Consider the following 19259-nt stretch of genomic DNA (forward strand, 5'->3'; position numbering starts at 1 on the left):
AGTTAACTAAAAATAACTTGGTTGCTAGATTTTGAAACAAGTTTCAGCAGATGTTTTAGGTCCATTGGCAGAATTCTTGCTATATTAAAGTTTGTTTTGCTTGTTTTAAGAGCATTGTGTTTAACACAGAACTAAATATGAAAAGAAAGAGTAAAAGAAAAACAGTTTTATGATATCCAGCAATTAAACTAGAACATTTGATATATTTAAAAACCAGAAGCTGTCTTTTTACTAAACAAGATGGATGAAAATTAGACAATCATGAAATGATGGAAGAAAATATCAAACATTGGTACAGAGAAGGTACCGCGAAGAATTTCACGTCTGAACGCTCCCCACGCCAAAACCACTAAAAGTGTGATTTACATTCGACGGCTGAAGAATAGTCTCAGGATTGTGATGTCTGATACCTTCTCTATAAGTGAAAATCAAAGGGAAGTTTGAGAAAAACACAGGGCTTAGGCAGCAGCAGACCAACATGCTCAGCCCAGACAGCAGCTGTGAGTCACTTTCAGCCATCGACACGTTCACTGAAAGCGTAAAGGAAGAGATGGAGATGAAGAAAAGGAAAATCAGCTTCATGATTTCATTGTGCACACACTCCTACCCAGTGAATTTTGTTCCTCGCGGGCCGAGCTGCAGGATTCGGCTAATGAAGCTCTCGCCCTCGCTAAGAGGCGGAAGGGTTCGAGGGAGATGAAGCTTACTGAATTACATCCATGCAGCATACAGAGAAACAAAGAGGAGGAACATTTTGAGATTCCTGCAGGATTTGATTCTATATCCAGAGCTTAACTTTACCATAGGCACCGCTCCCCGCGTGTCAAAGATCAATGTTCCAAAACCCAGTGAGTTCCCCGCTCGCTGTCTGATGAGAACATCATAAAGCCAAACCCTGAGTGAGACGTGAACCTTTCTCACTTTCAACTTAATTGAAACTAAGCGCTTCATATTCTAGTGTTGGGTGTAAGAGTGCTATCAACACCAAAAAGAATTTGTCCACCAACTTAACGCTGATTCATATTGATCCGAGACATGTTTGTGTCGGGCTTTTGATAAATCTTCCAGCTAAATTGGTCTAGAAATTGACCAAATGAAGGTAAAAAGCATTTAGAGCAATTTTCATGTCGATTGCATGCCTTAAAATCATGCATACTAACTGCAGATTGAATTGAACTTTATTTAACAGAATTTATAAAACTGTACAAAATAACGAGTATCCCAAACACACAAAACTGTCGAGGATAAAAACACAAAAAAGCCAAAGGCTTATTTTCATGGCGGTCCTCGATGTTGATATAAAGAATAAAGACTACTGTACGTACAGAAGGGTCAAACAAGACAAACATACCTCCTAATCACATGTTAAAGGGCTCATATGGAGCGAACACATGTTTTTCTGGGTGTGTTATAAGTTGCCCATGCATGTATTAGTAGGGCTGGGCGATTAATCGAAAAATTATGAGAACCGACATTAAGAAGCTCAAAACGTTATTTTGATTACTTTCCCTTTAATATCCATGTTGACGAGTGCCGCTATACCTCACTTTTTTATCAGAGCAAAAGAGACTTAATATACACTCACCTAAAGGATTATTAGGAACACCTGTTCAATTTCTCATTAATGTAATTATGGTGGTGGTGTAATGGTGGGGGGGATGTTTTCTTGGCACACTTTAGGCCCCTAGTTCCAATTGGGCATCGTTTAAATGCCACGGCCTACCTGAGCATTGTTTCTGACCATGTCCATCCCTTTAAGACCACCATGTACCCATCCTCTGATGGCTACTTCCACCAGGATAATGTCACAAAGCTCCAATCATTTCAAATTGGTTTCTTGAACATGACAATGAGTTCACTGTACTAAAATGGCCCCCACAGTCACCAGATCTCAACCCAATAGAGCATCTTTGGGATGTGGTGGAACGGGAGCTTCGTGCATCCCACAAATCTCCATCAACTGCAAGATGCTATCCTATCAATATGGGCCAACATTTCTAAAGAATGCTTTCAGCACCTTGTTGAATCAATGCCACGTAGAATTAAGGCAGTTCTGAAGGCCAAAGTCAAACACAGTATTAGTGTGGTGTTCCTAATAATCCTTTAGGTGAGTGTATTTGATTTATTTTATGCATACATGATACACATACTGTATATGCAAGACATTATTAGAAACTGTAAGTTGTCTACTTTCACATGTGTACGCTTACAATAACATCTAAGCGGTGTTATTTGTAATATAAAGAAAATAAACAGGGCACGTTATCAGCCGTCTCCACTCTGCTCACAGAAGTAATTTCTGAAAACTGATCCAAAACTCGGCATATACTCATCACACAAACATGAAACGTATGTCTAAAGAAAGCTTAAAATGTCTATTTTTAAATGACCAGATTCGAATGGAAATCAAATATTCTGTGTTTATGTAATATGCGTGAAAGACGGGAACAGTTGATACGAGACATTCTTCCAGGTCTGTTCCCATTTAGTAATCACAAGACTTTTAGTCCCAAAAGGTGCACATTGTGAGAAATATAGATACTGAAACACGTTTACTTCAGATTAATGAATTTTAAGCTCCGTTCAACTATTAAAAACTCCAGGGAGGGTCCTAAAGTCACCCGATTTCTCACGGCTCACGCGTTTTGCGTTTGTTCTCCTGTCTTCAGTGACAGAGGAAATGTTTCCAAACAATAACACAAAGATGTCTATTATTCGAAATGTTCAATAAATAACCATAAATACTTTGTATTTTCTTTGATTATCTAAAAAAACATGAGATAAGAAATGTTTCATTAGAATAAGTACCCCACTTATAGTCGGGCATATTTACACTATAAATCTTGTCGGTGATCTACGTGGGCAAAAAACAAAGAAAACTAAACAAAGTAATTATTCAATAATCGTTATCGAGAGAAAATGTTCAATTAACCAGAATTTTTTTTTAGGCCAAATCGCCCAGCCATATGTATTAGACACGTAAAATTGCAGAAATTAAATTGTGGGAAGAAAAGAGTCATTCTATCTAAAAGTGAATGTTCACCCAGACCTGCCTGAAACACCTTGTGTAACCACACCCCCACAAATCTACATCAGTTGGTGGTCTGATGTGACTAAGATTGCCCAAATGTATACGCAAGTAAGGTGGTGTACCTGTCAGTACAACTGAAGAGGAACCTGATGTTCCAAATATGGTCAGAGGCAATACATTTCCCACACACCTTTGCCGTATTCCACCAATCACTACACACTGGTGAACTGGCCAATCACAGCACATCTCGCTTTGTCAAAAATCTGCACGTTTCAGAGACGTGGAGCAAAGAGGAGATACAAACATGCATGTATATAGAAAATAGAGCCTTTATGAACCTTAAATTGTGTTTACACATTACATTACATCTAAAAAAAACCATAATATTCGTTTTAGCCGTTTTATTTGACCCCTTTAAAACTACACAGTATAAACAAATATACACTTTAAACACATATCCAACCACAGAGGCATGTTTGTGTCAAATTGAAATCCATTATTATTAACACGGCATGACTACGGTGTTTCAAAGGACCTAAGGGATGACACTGTAGTACATGAAAGTAGGAAATCGAGGTGCTGCACAGCTGAATCACCGTCTCACTGCTGAAACACTTCCCGACACACACCGATGGTTTCCATGGAAATGATCAGAAAAAGCAGGAAAGGACAAGAGCGTGGGTGTGAGGGAGGTACCTACCCCAGAAACTGAGCCCCAGCCGGGCCCACCTCCACCAGCCGGCTCGCCAACCCCTCACCCTCCACCATGGGCGGCAGAGACGCCAGCTTGTGTCGCTTGACCAGACGGCACGTGATGCGGGTGGGTGCCGTGCACTTGCGCGGTGGAATGATGATGCGCATGCCGTTGTGGCGACTTCCTCGCATGGAGCCGCCGCGAGCGTCCACCATGAAGCTCACCAAAAACCTGCAGCAGATGAAGAAACGCTCAGCATCTGAACGGCTTTGAGAAGTCAGTTGCCCATGCCATGAGATTCAGGGAACGTGTTATTTCAGGTCATTCCGTACTCTATTAAAACTCGGTGAGAATGTTGGTTATACGATGTGTTAACATATTGACTATTAGTGTACAGTAACGGTTAAAATACAACTCAACCAAACCACACATTATTACCAAAGATTTAATTCAAGAAAATTAGAATTCATGTCACTTTAGATTAGACCTGGAACATTGAAGTGCACATAAAAACATTAATATTTAAAGAAATAAAGTGATGTGACATTGTACGGATGGTCTTCTTTGGCCAGGGACAATGTGTTTAAGAGTTGATAGAACAATATTTATCATTTCGACACTATACACCAGTCGTTAGGTGAATCAAACACAACAGGTGAATAAATAGGTGAATAAAGTCCTAAACATTTCTGCATCATATTTCACCCCAAAATGACAAATTTATTGACTGTAACAAGTAAAATAATAATAATACTAATACGGTATTTATACTGTATTTCTACACTGACAATAATGTGTAAATACAACAATAACTATTAAACTATAAATATAAAACTGTTGATGCATATGAAAATTAGAATCTGGAGAATATCATTTCTTCGTGGTTTTGTAATGAAATATGACTTTAAAATGATTGTGCTCTTCTGGAACTTTCTCTTGGTGCGATTGAAATATGAATACCGTATGTTTTAGTTATTGTGTACATCTCAGCCCGGAAGGCTTGAGCATGTGCAGAAATAAACCTGTCACTGATGACAGAATAAGTCAAATATCACATCATCTGTTCTTAGACCGCACGTGAGTGAGAAACAAACACAGAGAGAAAACTGGGATCACATGGGCGTCGGTCACCTGTTGTCACATTGAGGATATGGGGAGGAAAAGCTGCAAAGAAACATGGAAATATGGAGTAGCAAGAAAATGATTAAAGCATCTTACAACCGGCAGCTAAATACATACATTCATACATACATACAGCACTGTCAGCATGTTGCTATAATGTTCTGTGTGGTGGCAGGTGGGTGTTTAATGGCTCATCCTCCCCGGCTTTACCAAACGTCTCAGAACACAAGAGTGTGAAGAGATGTCTTACCCTGAATGGACGGGACTGGACACCAGGTTGACGTTGTCCATTGTGTCTGGAGTCCAGCTGTAGCGTCTCGCAGACTCTGTGTTGTGCTCTTTGGCTAAAGCCAGATGCTGAAACACAAAACACGGACAGCTCAGAACTCAACAAACACTCACTGTGCTAAAGCGCGGTGAAGATTCGCACTACTCCTGCATGAAATTATGATGCGCTCATCCTGCAGCCACAATCCATCAAACCACATGCAGGATTAAAGACAACAGAAGACCAAAAGAATGTGTGAAGAGCTGTAAAAATCATACGGGTAGATGATGGATCAGGTCTGAAGAGCAGCAAATGCATCACGTCTGCCTGCATTGGCTTGTGCATTGAGATACGATGCAGAATTACTCAGTGATTTTAATACCTTATAATGGGGGTCGACAAGGGTGGGCATGTCTTTACAGAGCCCCTGAAGCATTCGAAGAGAACAGATAAGAAACCAAACATCATAAGCTGGGATTTCATTGAGCTCCAAACACCAGCTTACTTTGTTTTATTGAACTTTATAGGAATTTTATGAATACATGATATCAAATACATGCCTGGCCCAAAGTTAACTTCCAGTCTGGCTATTGGCATAATACAAAAAACATTTATATTTTAATCAATTAATATTCAAATTCATATTTTATTGATGATTACATACATTTACATTTGTTTCTAAGTATGTGCAACCCCTGGGTCTGAACCCATGACCTTGGCGTCGCTACATCACGTTCTAACAACTGAGCCACAGGAAAGATAATTCATTATAATTGTATTATACAAACAATTTGTTGAATTTTATTGTATATATTTTTTTAAATAATCAATTTGTTGAATGGGTCGTGTAACTTTGTCGCCTTAAAGTTTAGCCACGTAACGGTTCTACTTCTGCTAACAATACTGACTAGACAAAGTTTTTAATTGCTAGATAATTGTGATTTCTTTACCTTTTTATCATAAATAATCTACAGGGACTCTATTTCAGAGTTATTATAGTTCTACTTTTAGTTTTATTAATATTTTAAATTAGCTTTTAGTTTTTATATAAAATGTAACTTTTTAGCAATTTTGCTCTATGTTTTTGTCATTTTATTATTATTATTTTTATGATGCTACCTTATATAAGATTGTAGAATTTTGTTTATTGTTATAATTTAAGCGCTTTAAACTTATTTCCGTTTATTACTGATGAAACATTAAAATATTTTATTAGTTTAGTTTTGACAATCATTTTAGTCCAATATTTTATATAACAGAAACTTTCATAAAGTTTTAATTTAAGGAAACTAAAAAATCTTACGCTATTCTTTGCACATATCTATTGGAAGTTAAGTTTGGGCCACAAAACTCTGCATACGCCATAAGGTTTATGCTGTTGCTTTGAAACCGTCTCAAAATTGTAACTGACCAGGATGACATCATCACAACATTTGCCAACAGAATTGTGATTGGTCAAACATGAGAGGTAGTGACTTAAAAGTAATTTCATTCATTTACCTTACAGATGAGTAATTCATTTTATAAATAAACTGTATATAAGTTAACTATTCATACTTTTTTAGACTAAGGTTTAAAAAACTAACTAAGTCATTACAATGTTTGAATACAGACTTGTGATCTGGTTTGCATTGTTTCTATGATGATTGAAAAACAATATTAACACGACTCTTATGTTGGAATAAGTCCTGCAGCAGTACAGTGGTCTAGTGATGGTTTCAGATGGAAATATAACACACTCTTGTACTGCATTAGTACCATATTTATATATCGTGACGGGTTCTCTGGATTCCAATGTGAACATACACTCATCTACCGGTTCTTATGGTGTTTTTGTTTCTATTCATGGCAGTATGCCACAAATCTTGAACTCTACAACAACTAAACACAGAATGTTCTGAAAACATGAGGGAGAAGTGGGCATACCGTGTCCTTGGTGGGTGCCAGGATCTCTTCGATCATCATGCTGTCTCTGGTGAAGGAGCTGCGGTTGAGGGTGTTGGACCTATCCGAACTAAAGGAGCGCAGGCTGTTGGCATTTACAGTAATACCATACAGTGCGGGGGGATTGAAAATGAAATACACACAAAACACACACGCACATAGACACAAACACAAAAACACTCATTACTGCATGCAACTTCCAGGGAGAGTGATACACAAAAGCTAAAGGCGGCGTTACGCTAGCCAACTCCAAACAACTGCGGTCAGAGACGTCACATCTGTCACATCTAAAATCACATTCTCTTCATTACTAACAGAAGGAGAGCGGGAGAGAATTTACTGCAACAACCCGACATTAAACTCACCAATTTATGCATAAAATATTTCAATTTTTTCTTCATTATAAATCATTTTTAAAGATGCAACCTGCAATGTTTTTGGTAATCAGGTGCCGTCTGTTACCCTGTTTCACTAGGTGTTAGTTTATACCAGCAGATGTCAGTTTGAAATAACAGGATTTTGAAACTCACAAAGGTATAGAAATGTAAAACAACCTGACATTTTATGATTTAAACAGAGATGGCGACAGAGAGGCAAAGATTACAGATTGCAGCTTTAATTCAAGCAAACGGCAGAAAATGTGTAGTTTTATCATCACCGAATGAGGTCGTGTTAGGTGACTGTCATTGTGAGCAGTATCTCATTGGTCACTGCTGAAGTCACGTGACTCTGATTTCATCGAACGTTTAACATGAACGTGTGCACAAACTCGCTGGCTTTATACATGTTGCGTCCAACTGAAGAAGGACTAAAACACTTGGCTAGTGAAACGCCGTCTTGAAACAAGATTAAAACTGACAGAACACCACACATCTGTATGGTTCAGACATTTACAGAGAAAAAAAAATACAAATTCACAAATGTGCTAAATGATACTCGAGTGAACATTAGTAAACATTAGTAAACACCTAATAATGTAATAAATATTAATATATTCATATTTTAATGTGCAGCTGTCCTGAGGAGAACCGTACTGTAGATGAGACATGACATGACTGATGATGGAATCTCTCTTTGTGAATCCCTGGAAGCTACATAAAGGAATTACTTAAAAATAACACAATTACACAAACATAATTAAACCATAGTTCACAAACAACAAGAACTTAAATTCTTCATCAAATGAAAAACGTGTAAGCACAATGTTTCATGTCACGATGACTCGGGTTAAATGTGGTGGGGGGTCAGAAGCATCATGCCCTCTTACCTGACTTTAGGACTATATGGTGAGAGTTTGGAATGGGCGGAGAAAGAGGAAGAACACACATGAGAGAGAGAGACAGTTTCAATGTCTGGAGTCTCTCAATCGCTGTTCACACATCCACAACCATCACACTCGCTGAATTTACTCATGAGAACAAAAACATGCCTGACTTTATTCATCTCTAACTGGTGGATGGTGAAAAGTGGGCGGACCGTACGAGAAAAGATTTCCAGAAAATGTCTCTCTTTATTGACACATCATCTGCTTTCCTAATATAAAGTCGATATGCATAAAAGTGTCTGAAGTGCTCGAGGTGATGTTATTAAACACACTTGTCATCTTCTGAACGGTGCCAGATGTGAGGTTCAAATCTCACTCAAGCGTTTCAGATTATTGAGCACGTCAAAGAGGAAAATCCCCTGCGGCGAGTTTAAACATTGACCACGGCCTTCTCTCTCAACAGCACACAGTACTCAATCAAAACATGACAGCCGGCGATCACAGACTCACGCACGCACACACACACACACACACACACACGCACACACACACACACACACACAACACAACACGTCTGGTTTATCATCTCTGTGGGAAAAGTCTCCATAAACCTTAAGATCATAGAAAACTTTTTGCATTATAAATTATTCAATACATACGCACGCACACACACACACGCGCACTCACACACACAAAAACGCACACACACAATAACGCACACACACCTACATAAAAACGCACACACATACAAACTCACACGCGCACTCACGCACACAAAAACGCACACACACAAACACGCACACACACTCGCACTCACATGCACGCACCCACACACACGCACACACAAACACGCATGCACACACACGCACGCAAACACAAACACGCATGCACACACACACACCCTCACACACGCGCACACACACACACACCAAATGTACTTGAGTCGCTTCAAAAAGTGTAATGATCATGAATCACCTCCTGCACACATCGGGCCTGTAACCTTTCAAGGAGCCGCCCGTGTCTCTATCCACCCCAGTGTAATGAACAGAGAGCTTAGGTGAAGATGTGCTTCGTGTGTGTTTAAATGAGACTTCTTGTGTGTGGTGAAGGTACGTTACCTCGCCGTGCGAGCACCCACGCTGAAGCCCAGGTATCCCTCCTGAGGCAGCGAATCATCTCCCAGCTCCCGCAGGTCCTGCGGCCCCAGATACTTATCCGTCTCTCCCGTCATGGCATCTTCACCTACCAGAAACACAGAGAAGACTTCAGCATTCTGAACGAGAGAGACGGCCGGTCAATAATGTGAACTGTGCTGAAAGTGCACAATGAGAGCAGAAACGTCTCTTTAACTGTATGAGTTTCTTCCTTCGGCATTGCACAAATTGAGATATTTTCAAGAACGTCTTCCATCGAATGCAGACAAAACCACTGAGACATTTCTCAAAATATTTTGACACATGAAAGATTTTTTCTTTTTTTTATCTCTTTAAGAGAATTAATTTCATGTTGAATGAAGCACACACTGCCACTGTAACGGCTGCTGTAGCTCATCTTTCCTCAGTTTGGTTTTCATGACACAGTTTATGTACAAAAATATAAGCAAGGCACTTCAGAGAGCATCATCAGGACCATATGTGTCCAGGCCAGCTCACGGTGACCAAAAATCTGTTTCAAATAATCGTTTGAGACAAGAAAGATTCAAGGAATCATATATCAGAGAGAGAGAGAGAGAGAGAGAGACAGAGAGAGAGAGAGAGACAGAGAGAGAGAGAGACAGAGAGAGAGAGAGACAGAGAGAGAGAGAGACAGAGAGAGAGAAAGAGAGTAGTTGGTGTTAATAGACCGGCAGCAGAACTCAAGTGGACACAGAAACACATGAGAAGAACATCACATCGCATGACAACATTCTGCAAGTGCGGTTTTCATTTCGTGTTTCAGACACCTGTGTAACTTTCCAACATTCCTAAAGTATGATGTATTCACCCTGTAAAACATCCTCAAAACATCATTCACATGTTCTAAAGCATCATTTCATTTACAGTTAGGATGTAATGTAATGCTTCATTCAGGCATTTATTTATTGCTCTTTTTCAAAAGTGAGCAAAGCAAGAACATTGAAACGTTCATATGATTAAAATAATATTTAATATGATATTGTGCTGTATTTTAAAATGAGATATTTGGAGGTCTTGAAGGTCTTTTAGAATTGAAAAGCTAAAGATTTGAACTGAAGCCGTTCTCCAAACCCCGCCCCCAAATACATCAGGGCCAATCAAAGACAGGCTGAGAGCATTTCAAAGTCTTTTGACTGGCTGAACGATAGCGGTTCATTTCTGATGTTAACACAGTCCAGTGCTTTCACAAGTGATTTTGCTCATATACTTCATGCAGGATGTGCAGTTGTCATGAAACCCAGCATACACATGTTCTGCCTGAGCCAGCCAGAATTTGATTTGGCACGAAAATAGATAAAAAAACTTGTTTGGAATATTAAAGCTGAAAGAATTGATATTTAGTGTTAGAGGTTAAAAACTCTAAACAGAATTGAAAAGAGCGCTGCTGTAGACATATATCATCACAGTTGAGAAAGTGTCACAGACTGATTGAAAATGTCACTCTCAATAGAGTAAGATTACACGGGAACACACATTCCAACAGTGACGGACCCCCCGACACACCCCACCTCACAACCCCCGCACCCCGCTGCTAACCGCTCTGCCAACCCCACCCTCCAGATACTGAAACTTTCTCTCTTACACACACACTTTTCTATAGATTGTGGGCACTTTCCATAGGCTTAAAGATTTTTTAACTGGACAAACTGTATATTCTATTGCCTTTCCCTAACACAACCCGCATTTTTACATTTTCAACACACAGACACACACAGACCACACAAATACACCCACACACGCACAGGCAAACACAGACACACACCACACAAACACACAGACACAAAGATCACACGAACAAACACACCAAACGAACACACACAAAGCACACACACACAAAGATCACACACACCACATGAACACACACGACACAAACACACACAATACAGACACACAGACACCAACACACATATTACACAGACACCACGCGAACACACACAAACAGACACACACCACACAAACACACACACGAAGACACAGGCAAACACACGCAAAAACAAGCACACACACACAAAAAGAACACACAAGAAAACATACACGCACACAGGCAAACACACCCACAGACACACACACGAACACACACACACACACACACACACACAGGCAAACACACACACATCTGCAACCATAAGTTGTGAAATTTCCTCAACTGAATTCAGTTTTCTCTCTTACACAATAACATTCACTGGCTGAACAATACAGTGAGTTCTGTGGTCGGCAAAACTTTCATCACACACACAAACTCACAGCATCTAAAAGACATTATACTGAACGCCACTGAAAGTGCACATTATCTAAACACACTTCCAACAAGAACTAAATCAAGATATACCATGAATAGACCTTCTAAACTATAAAATGCACAATACATTAAAACATAATAACATATAAATACAGACTGTCCCTGAACTAAAACATCTGCTCTATTTACTTTTAGTTTGTAAGATCTCGCTTGCTAATGTAGGAAATAGTTTTGTCGCTCAAGTATATGTTGGGTCTTGTTTCCCTCTCTACACGCCTCTGCACAGCGTTCATGTCAGAAATAGACACTCCACATAAACAAGATGTCTTACACATGAGAGAAGTCGAGTCCATGGTTCATCCTTCAAAACATCTACAGCGCCTCACTTCAAACAATCCACACCGCACCATTACTTCCACATTTCCACCGAGCGATGGGATCTCTGTGTCTGTCAGATGAGGGTCTGATCCGTGTGAGCGAGGTCGTGCTTTCGGCAGGATTGGATCCCGGCATTCCTCAAGCCCCGGCAGGGGTGGGACACAATGGAAGGGGGTGTATTTCTATGGTAATGTGGAGCTGGTGCTCTCTGTAATGAGACTCTGTACAACAGACGGCCAACAAAAGAGCCCTGCAAACACACCGGAGAGAAAGAGTGACGGAAAAAGACCGCCTGACCCCGCCACTAATGAGTTCTTGAGCTGCCAGACACCCAACAGTCCTGTTCCTCACGGGACTCCCAGAGAACACCGGACACCTGTTTATAATCCATCCCAAAACACACTTCTGGAAACATTACCAAACACATTTAGGGCAGCTTCACAACTTTAGATTCGTGTCTCATTCACAAACAAAACGAGTTTTGTGAGCAGTACAAACACAAACTCATCCTGACGACTCATTTTTGTGACTATATAACACGGAGGATGTGTGTTACACACAATTGTTGAAACTATGGCTTCATTTCTCAAAAGTCTACACACAATACCACCAAGCACACACACAAAATGCAAAATGTCACACACATCTTGCAAAAGCAAACACGTCAAAAAAAGCCACATACACACCAAACTACACACTAAACACTGTATTCTGAAAACATTGTATTTTTATTGAGTTTGACCAAGGGACAGTGGTGTGAAGTATTGGAGTAAATGTAATTATTTACTTTACATAAGTATCTTTTTGGTTACTTTGTAACTGTACTGAGTATTACTGTAAAGATATTAGAAACTTTTACTCTCTATTTGACTACATCTATGAATGAGTTTATGTTCTCTCTACTCCACTACATTCCTCATGGCACCTAACTTACAGAAGAAGCAATATTACCAATTACAGGGCATTGAAGGGACTATATCTTGTGTATTTTGTCCTTCTTAATGAAACTTGTCAACATGGCTTCTTTATATGAATGCAGGTGGAGTATCAGGTAGTTGACATCACATGTTTTATGTGGGAAGAGGACATCACTGCCGGAGATGAAGCCAAAAACAGCATGTCCAGTGCAAAAATGTTCTACATCACATATTATCTCATTTATCCGTTTTACTGAAGTGATCTTTCTGAAGGATATTGGTTTCTTTATGAGCGCTTGAGCTTAACTGAGACTTGGGTGTTTGTAATAGATGTAAGATTTGATGTCGACTTTGATTTATTGCAGTTTTGAGATGTTTAGTTTGAATCGATTGCTCTCCTCACGCACGAATTAACTGTTCACTGACATGTCTCCTACATTCAATATGAGTCAAATCGTCAAGTACTGTTCAAATCAGATACTCTAAGACTTTTACTCAAGTCGTTTTGGAATTGGTGACTTGTAACTTGTAATGGGGTCATGTTCACTGTAAGCTATCTGTACTTTTACTCAAGTATGGTTTTCAGGGCCTCAAGTATCACTTTAGTGTCTAAGCAATTAAAAAAAACTTTAAAAAAATAAGGTCAGTTTGGGTTCTGTTTTTAATGTGATCTAATAATAGTACTTGGCAGTGTGGGAGAAAATCACTGAATATGAGTTATAAGGAGAGATAGAGAGAGCCAGAGAGAGAATGAGTGAGAGACAGACAGACAGAGAGAGAGAGAGAGAGAGAGAGAGAGAGAGAGAAAGTGAGAGACAGACAGACAGACAGACAGAGAGAGAGTGAGCGCGAGAGAGAGAGAGAGAGAGAGAAAGTGAGAGACAGACAGACAGACAGACAGAGAGAGAGACAGAGAGAGACAGAGAGAGACTTGACTTTTTAAAAGCTTTATTAAGCATTATAAAAAACAATTAAACACAAAAAAACATATATTGGTAATCTATATATTACCAATTAAACACCAAATTCCCTGAATCACAGACATTCACCAATGCTCTATCAACACCCCATTTCCATTCAAAATAGATGACATTATTAATGTGTTGATAATAAGTATATTCAATCACCACTCTTGACTCCACTAAAGACTTAAACAGAGTTACTAAATTCACATCTTGACCGGCATTTTTACACTGATGCGATTTTAAAATAACGAGTTTAGCTTGTCCTATTAAAAAGTTGGCAAGTGTACACTGTTGCTGCAAAGACCTCTTATATTTGCAGCCAAAAATAAAAAAACTATTGGTAAATGTAAACCCCAATCTTAGGACAATTTTCTCTAGTATTTCAAATAGTGACTTAAGTCTAAGACACTCACAAAACATATGAAACACATTGTCAAGAGCATTACAAAAAGGACAATCTGGCAAAACAGTCTCATTAATCTTAGATACAAACGAGTTTGTGGCTATAATGCAATGTAGTATCCTCCACTGAATATCGCCACATCTCTTAGAGATAGGAGGCTTGTACAAAGACCTCCATGATGGATAAATCTCATCTGAGATAGAAAACCGAGACCTCCATTTTGTATCTGGTCTTTGTTTCAGTTGTCCCATATGCAGAGATTTTACACACATATGATATATATTTTTTTTCCCAATACAAAGAAAATCTAGTGCACCGTTAACTTTCAGCAATTTTGTTTGCCTGCTTTCATCAGATTCCCAATCCCTAAGAACCACCTTGACCTCAGGAAAAGTCAGAGAGCTAACACCATTCAGAAGAGTATTGTTAATGAAGGAAAGAAAATTCTGAGGGAAAGATTCCTTGAGATTCCTTACTAGTCCCTCCACAATTCTTACTGATTTTATCCCAACTTGATCAGCAATTGCCTTTGCAGTTCTCCATTGGCCATTCTCTAAATCAATCAAGTCTAGGACTTTTGTTAATCCAGAATTTAAAAACTGAATGACTAAATATGATGACGCATTATCTGATACCTGAAACAGGGGATTAAAAAAGATAGGTTCTAAAACACCATAATGTTCATCTTCGTGTCTCAATATTTTAAAACAACTCCAAGATTTGAACACTTCTAAATAAAAACTGGAAGTTAAATAATGTACTTTCTCCCCCCAAGTCTTCTGCATTAAGAACAACTGTTTTTCAAGACCAATTCCTCCAAAATTCTTGATTATATGTAGTCCAAACACAACCCAAGGTACAGAATCTGAACTATATAATAGTTTTTGTAGGGATTGTAACCTCATTGCCATGACTTTTGATTCCAAATGTATTATCCCCTGCCCCCCTTCTGCTACAGGAAGATAAAGAACACCTGGAGGGAGCCAATGACAGCCATCCCAAAAAAATTGTACAAATGCTTTTTGAACACTAGAAACTAATTCCTTGGGGGGATCTAGTACGGTGAATTTGTGCCATAACATTGAAGCTGCTAGATTATTGATAACCAAACATCTCCCTCTAAAGGAGAGATGTGGTAGAATCCATCTCCACTTCTGAATTCTAAGAATTACCTTGTCTCCTAACCCTTCCCAGTTCTTTTCGGTATAATTTTTTGTCCCAAAAAATAAGCCAAGGATTTTAAAACCATCTCTGGCCCATTTGCATTGCTTCGGCAGCCTAGGAGGTCCAGTATCTAGCCAGTCACCCAACAGAAAAGACCCACATTTCTCCCAATTAACACGTGCTGATGATGCTTGTTGATATTTGTTTAAGGAAGAAATACATTTTGTAACATCTTCAGTGTCTTTTATAACTATAGTTACATCATCAGCATACGCTGTAAGTTTGACTGATACTTCACTGGGCCCCCCTGGGATATTAAGACCACTTAGCTCCCTCCTAAGTGAGACCAGTAAAGGTTCAATCGAAATTGCATAAAGAAGGCCAGAAAGAGGACATCCCTGCCTTATACCCCTGGTTACAGAGAAGGGCCTAGTTAACGACCCATTTATCTTCAGCATACTATAAATGTCGTTGTATAATAATTTAATGAGGGATACAAAATATGGACCGAAACCAAAGGCTTCCAGAGTTTTAAATAAATATTGGTGATCAACCCTGTCGAACGCTTTTTCCTGATCTAATGAAAAAAAACCAATATCCAAATTGTGCAGTTTTGCCACTGTAATCATATCCCTCATCAAGAACAGGTTATCAAATATTGTCCTTTTGGGAACACAAAATGTTTGGTCCTTATGAATGACAGATGCCATATGTTTCTTAAGCCTGTTGGTTAAGGACTTAGATAAAATCTTAAAATCAACACATATCAGTGATACTGGACGCCAGTTCTTCAGAGACCCAAGGTCCCCCTTCTTTGGAATCAATGTTAAAATTGCTCTTCGACAACTCAGAGGAAGGGCCCCTTGATTAATACATTCCAGAAAAACTTCATATAAGTCTTGCCCCAGTAGATTCCAAAATGATTTGAAAAATTCTGCGGAAAGCCCATCCAATCCAGGTGACTTCCCAGAACACATTTCTTGAACAGCTTGTGAAATCTCTCCAAAAGTCAAAGGCTCATCCAACTCATTTTGCTCTTCTTCCTTTAATTTGGATAGGTCACATAGAAGTTCGTCAGTTGTGGTGTCATCACACAATTCCGAACTGTATAAATCCTCGTAAAAGGAGAGTGCGTAAGATAGGATTTCCTGTTGATCTGTTATCACACTGCCTCCTGGTATTTTCAACTGATGAAAATTCTTTTGTTCTCTTGGCTTTTTTTCAAGACCAAAGAAGAATGATGTAGGAGCATCCATCTCATTGAGCTGTGCAAATCTAGTCCTTAGAAGGGCTGTTCTTCCACGTTCCTCTAATAAATTCTTTAACAGGAGTTTATCATTTGCTATTGAGTCAATCAAAGTTGAGTTATTGCTGGTACAGTCACTGCTTTGTCCAAGGATATCTTGTTCAAGGGATTTCATCCTTGCTTTGAGCATTCCTGCACTATGTGCAGTGTACTGCTGGCAAAACGACTTGATTTGTGTTTTACCAACATCCCACCATTGACTCAGTAACTGAAAATTATATCTCTCCTCTCTCCAAGCTTTCCAGAAAAGATTAAAGGAGTGAATGAAATTACAGTCCTGCAATAATCTATTATTAAACCGCCAATGTGATTTATAGGATTTAGAAAGAGAAATAGAGACTACAATAGACACATAGTGATGATCTGACAGAAAAGATGGTGAAATCGAACTCTTAAAAAACCTACCCCTACTAGCCTTTTCGACATAAAAGCGATCAAGTCTAGCTCCTGACAGATTATTGGCATTAGCTTTTAACCATGTATATTGTTTGACTCCAGGGAATTCTTCCCTCCACACATCAACTAAACTTTGTTCATTAATTAATTTCTTTAAAGTCCCAGAAGAAGAAGGGTGGGGTTCATCATGATTTCTATCCAAATAAGAGTTAACAGTGCAATTAAAATCTCCGCCTAGTACGACAACATTTCCCTGAGGACACTGTAATAAAGCATCAGAAAGTGTTTTAAAAAATGAGATGCGTTCTTTTCCAACATTTGGTGCGTACACATTAACAAAAGAAAAATGTGTATTGCCAAAAACAATATCAGCTCTCAAAATCCTACCAGGTATTACTTCAACCACATCTGGTTGCATACTAGCACCTGGAGAAAAAAGAATGGCAACACCTGCACTAAGATTTGTACCATGACTTATTTCAATAATGCCTTTCCAATCTCCATACCACTGTGCTTGATTTTGCTGATCTGTATGTGTTTCTTGCAAAAAAATTACATCTGCCTTTTTTAGCCTCAGATAATCAAATAAAGCAACTCTTTTCCTTGTGCATCTACATCCATTAACATTAAAGGTCCCAATGTTTAAGGTTGCCATGACAAAAGGTAAAAGAATGCAAAAAAAATAGTACATCACTTTAGTATACATGACTTTATTAATATTTCTTATGACGTGTGTCTTAATCCTTTTCTAATAACACTGACATGTTTCCTTAATCTATATCTTTCAGGCTGAGCAAGCTCATCCATAGAAGCTTTTTTTAAAGCCCTAGTGGAAGAATCAACAAACAGTTGTAAATCAGGGAAATACTTCTCAAGATTTGGTTTTCGCTGATTATAAGTATCATCGAGAAAATCATTGATCTGTTTTACTGTATAATAAGGTGGTTTCATTTCAGAGCTCCTTTTTTTTCCTGCAGTACTTTCTTGGGAACTGACATCAGTGAAATAATCGCCAACATCATATTCCTCACTGTCCGAATTCATATCTACAGACTGAGCCTCACCTCCCTCAAATAGCTGCTCCACATCAACCTGTTCCAGGCCAACCGATGCATTCGAGTCCCGAGACTCTCCGACTCCCACTATCCCGTCGGGCTCCGTGGTGCGCTCTTCGCTGTTTCCAGCAGCAGTGGTCTCAGACACACCGCTAACATTAGCGCATTCATAGTGTTCAGTGAACACTCTTCCGCATTCTCAGTATTACTGATCAATGCATCTTCTTTCAGATTGTCATCAGTTTTATCACTGCCCTCTTGGTTATCATTTTCAGTGGCCGGTGCTACCTGCTCCGAAGGTGTTTTAGGCTCGGTCTCAGTATTATTTTGTTTAGTCGGCTTATTTTTATTGCAATTCAGTTTTGTATGTCCAAAGACCCCACAAGAGAAGCATTTCATTGATTCAGTACTGATAAAAATTGTGTAATCTTTACCTTCCATCGTCAATTTTGCAGATAAATCTAAATATTGCATGTCAGCATTCAAAATCATAGAAGTTTGGCGTCTAAAGGACATAATATGTTTTAAATCTGGATTTTTAACACCAAGAGGGATCATTTTGATCGGCATCATAATTTTACCATAACGGCTAAGCAATCGCTCGAGGGAATCATTTGAAATAAACGGGGGCACATTGGAAAGAGTTACCCTCTTTGAAGGGCTTGACAGCGGCAAAACAGGCAAAAAAATATCCCCAACAGATAAGCCAACTTCCACTAAATGGTTAACCATGGACTCTTCTTTCACAAACACAACGACAGCTTTGTTCATTCTAGATGCAGACAGAATGTTCCGAGCACCTATTTCGCTACTAATAGCAGCCAAACAGTCCTCGACAGTGATTTTTTCATCCGATAAACATTTAAAACCATGCCGGGCTGTTAAAGTCGCGAACCCATCAGAGTCTACCGGCATTTTCGCGAACCCCAACTAACTAC

General features: G+C 39.1%; 1 protein-coding gene across 6 annotated transcripts in view; it reads right to left on the reverse strand.

The window, feature by feature from the left end:
* ank3b (ankyrin 3b) overlaps positions 1–19259 on the reverse strand; it is a 135354-nt gene that overhangs the window by 23586 nt on the left and 92509 nt on the right. For 5 of the 6 annotated variants that reach the window (XM_056770715.1, XM_056770714.1, XM_056770719.1 and 2 more), the window contains exons 25-29: positions 9442–9565; positions 7042–7144; positions 5098–5204; positions 4857–4889; positions 3732–3956 (exon numbers count right to left, since the gene is read on the reverse strand). In XM_056770715.1, the coding sequence (XP_056626693.1) occupies positions 3732–3956; positions 4857–4889; positions 5098–5204; positions 7042–7144; positions 9442–9565 (592 nt within the window). Of the gene's footprint in view, positions 1–3731; positions 3957–4856; positions 4890–5097; positions 5205–7041; positions 7145–8326; positions 8339–9441; positions 9566–19259 lie in introns of all 6 variants that reach the window. The other variant, XM_056770713.1, reaches the window with a different exon arrangement.

Source organism: Triplophysa dalaica, chromosome 17 (genome assembly GCF_015846415.1).
Source record: "Triplophysa dalaica isolate WHDGS20190420 chromosome 17, ASM1584641v1, whole genome shotgun sequence".
Taxonomy (NCBI): Eukaryota; Metazoa; Chordata; class Actinopteri; order Cypriniformes; family Nemacheilidae; genus Triplophysa; species Triplophysa dalaica.